This window comes from Ursus arctos, unplaced genomic scaffold (genome assembly GCF_023065955.2).
Source record: "Ursus arctos isolate Adak ecotype North America unplaced genomic scaffold, UrsArc2.0 scaffold_4, whole genome shotgun sequence".
Taxonomy (NCBI): Eukaryota; Metazoa; Chordata; class Mammalia; order Carnivora; family Ursidae; genus Ursus; species Ursus arctos.
In genome coordinates, this window is record NW_026623056.1 from 38,003,916 (window position 1) to 38,005,176 (window position 1,261).

Sequence of the window (1,261 nt, forward strand, 5' to 3'; positions counted from 1 at the left end):
CCCAAACCAGAGTAGACCTAACAGCTTGAAGCGCCAGTAAGAGACAGAGAGAGGTCTTTGCTGAAGCATCCATCCAGGCAACAGGTTAAACCCAAGACCAGTCCGCTTTGTCTTAGAAGGCCTGCTTCAGGGAAGACTCGGGAAGCCAGCAGGTCCTCCAGGTTGGGGCAAACCAGAGATCAGGAAGGGTTGTTGGAGAGCAGGAAGGGCACTTGAGACCAGCTACAGTCTCCCACAGGGAGACCCTCCTGGAGAAGATGAGCCTTGAACACAACAGGCTGGGGACAGATGAGAGTCTGCACTCAAGGGTTTTCCAGAAGCAAGACGCTGCAGGAGATGCTATCCATGACTGTGACTCACGGGGACCAAGTAAAGACACTGGTTCATGCAGGGAAGACCCTCTACAAATGCAAAGAACGCGGGAAAGTGTTCAAACGAGAATTGCCACCTTGTTTGACATCTGCGGGTTCACACTGGAGTGAAGCCTTAGGATTGCCACATGTGAAAAGGTAGATTTTGCTCGACACAGGAAGAATCACACCAGGGAGAAGCTCTATAAATGCACAGAGTGTGGGGAGGTCTTTAACCAGAGGCCACACCTCACGCACCACCACCAGATCCACACTGGCAGGAAGCCCTCTAAGTGCAGTGAATGTAGAAAGACCTTCAACTATCACTCTGTTTTTGTCCAGCGTAACATGACCCGCGATGGTGAAAAACCCTTCGAGTGTGGGAAAGCCTTTCACTACAACTCTTCCTTAACTCAACACAGGAGGATTCACACCAGAGAGAAGCCCTACACAGGCAGCAAATGTGGAAAGACCCCCTTCTGCTCTGACTTTATCTGACACGGTAAGACCGTCACAGCACAAAAGCCCTATGAGTGTAAGAATGTGGGCAAGGTTTTTCCTACAGCTTCTCCCTCACTCAACACACCATAAGTCACACTGGAGAGAAGCCCTATGAGTGCAGTGAGTGTGGAAAGGCCTTTGCCTAGCACTTTGCTTTCATCCAGCATACGACGATACACATTAGAGAAAGGAAACGTTGAGTGCAAATAGTGTGGGAAAGCCTTTGTGACAGCTTTTCTTTCCCTAGACGCTTGAGGAGTGGTGCTGGGGAGAAGCACTCTGAACGCAGTGAGTAGAGGAAAGCCTTAAGCTGCGCTCAGCGCTCACTCAGCATTGAAGAATCCATGCCGGAGAGAAACACCTTGAGCGTAAGATAGTGGGAAGACCTTTTGCACCTGCTTACCTCAGTC

At 50.4% G+C, this 1,261-nt stretch overlaps 1 protein-coding gene across 1 annotated transcript; it reads left to right on the top strand.

The window, feature by feature from the left end:
- Window positions 1–257: 257 nt before the first annotated feature.
- Window positions 258–997, top strand: ZNF80 (zinc finger protein 80). The gene is given in 5 exon segments (XM_026479794.3): window positions 258–373; window positions 375–432; window positions 434–498; window positions 500–885; window positions 888–997. Coding segments are annotated over 5 exon segments (735 nt in total).
- Window positions 998–1,261: the final 264 nt, after the last annotated feature.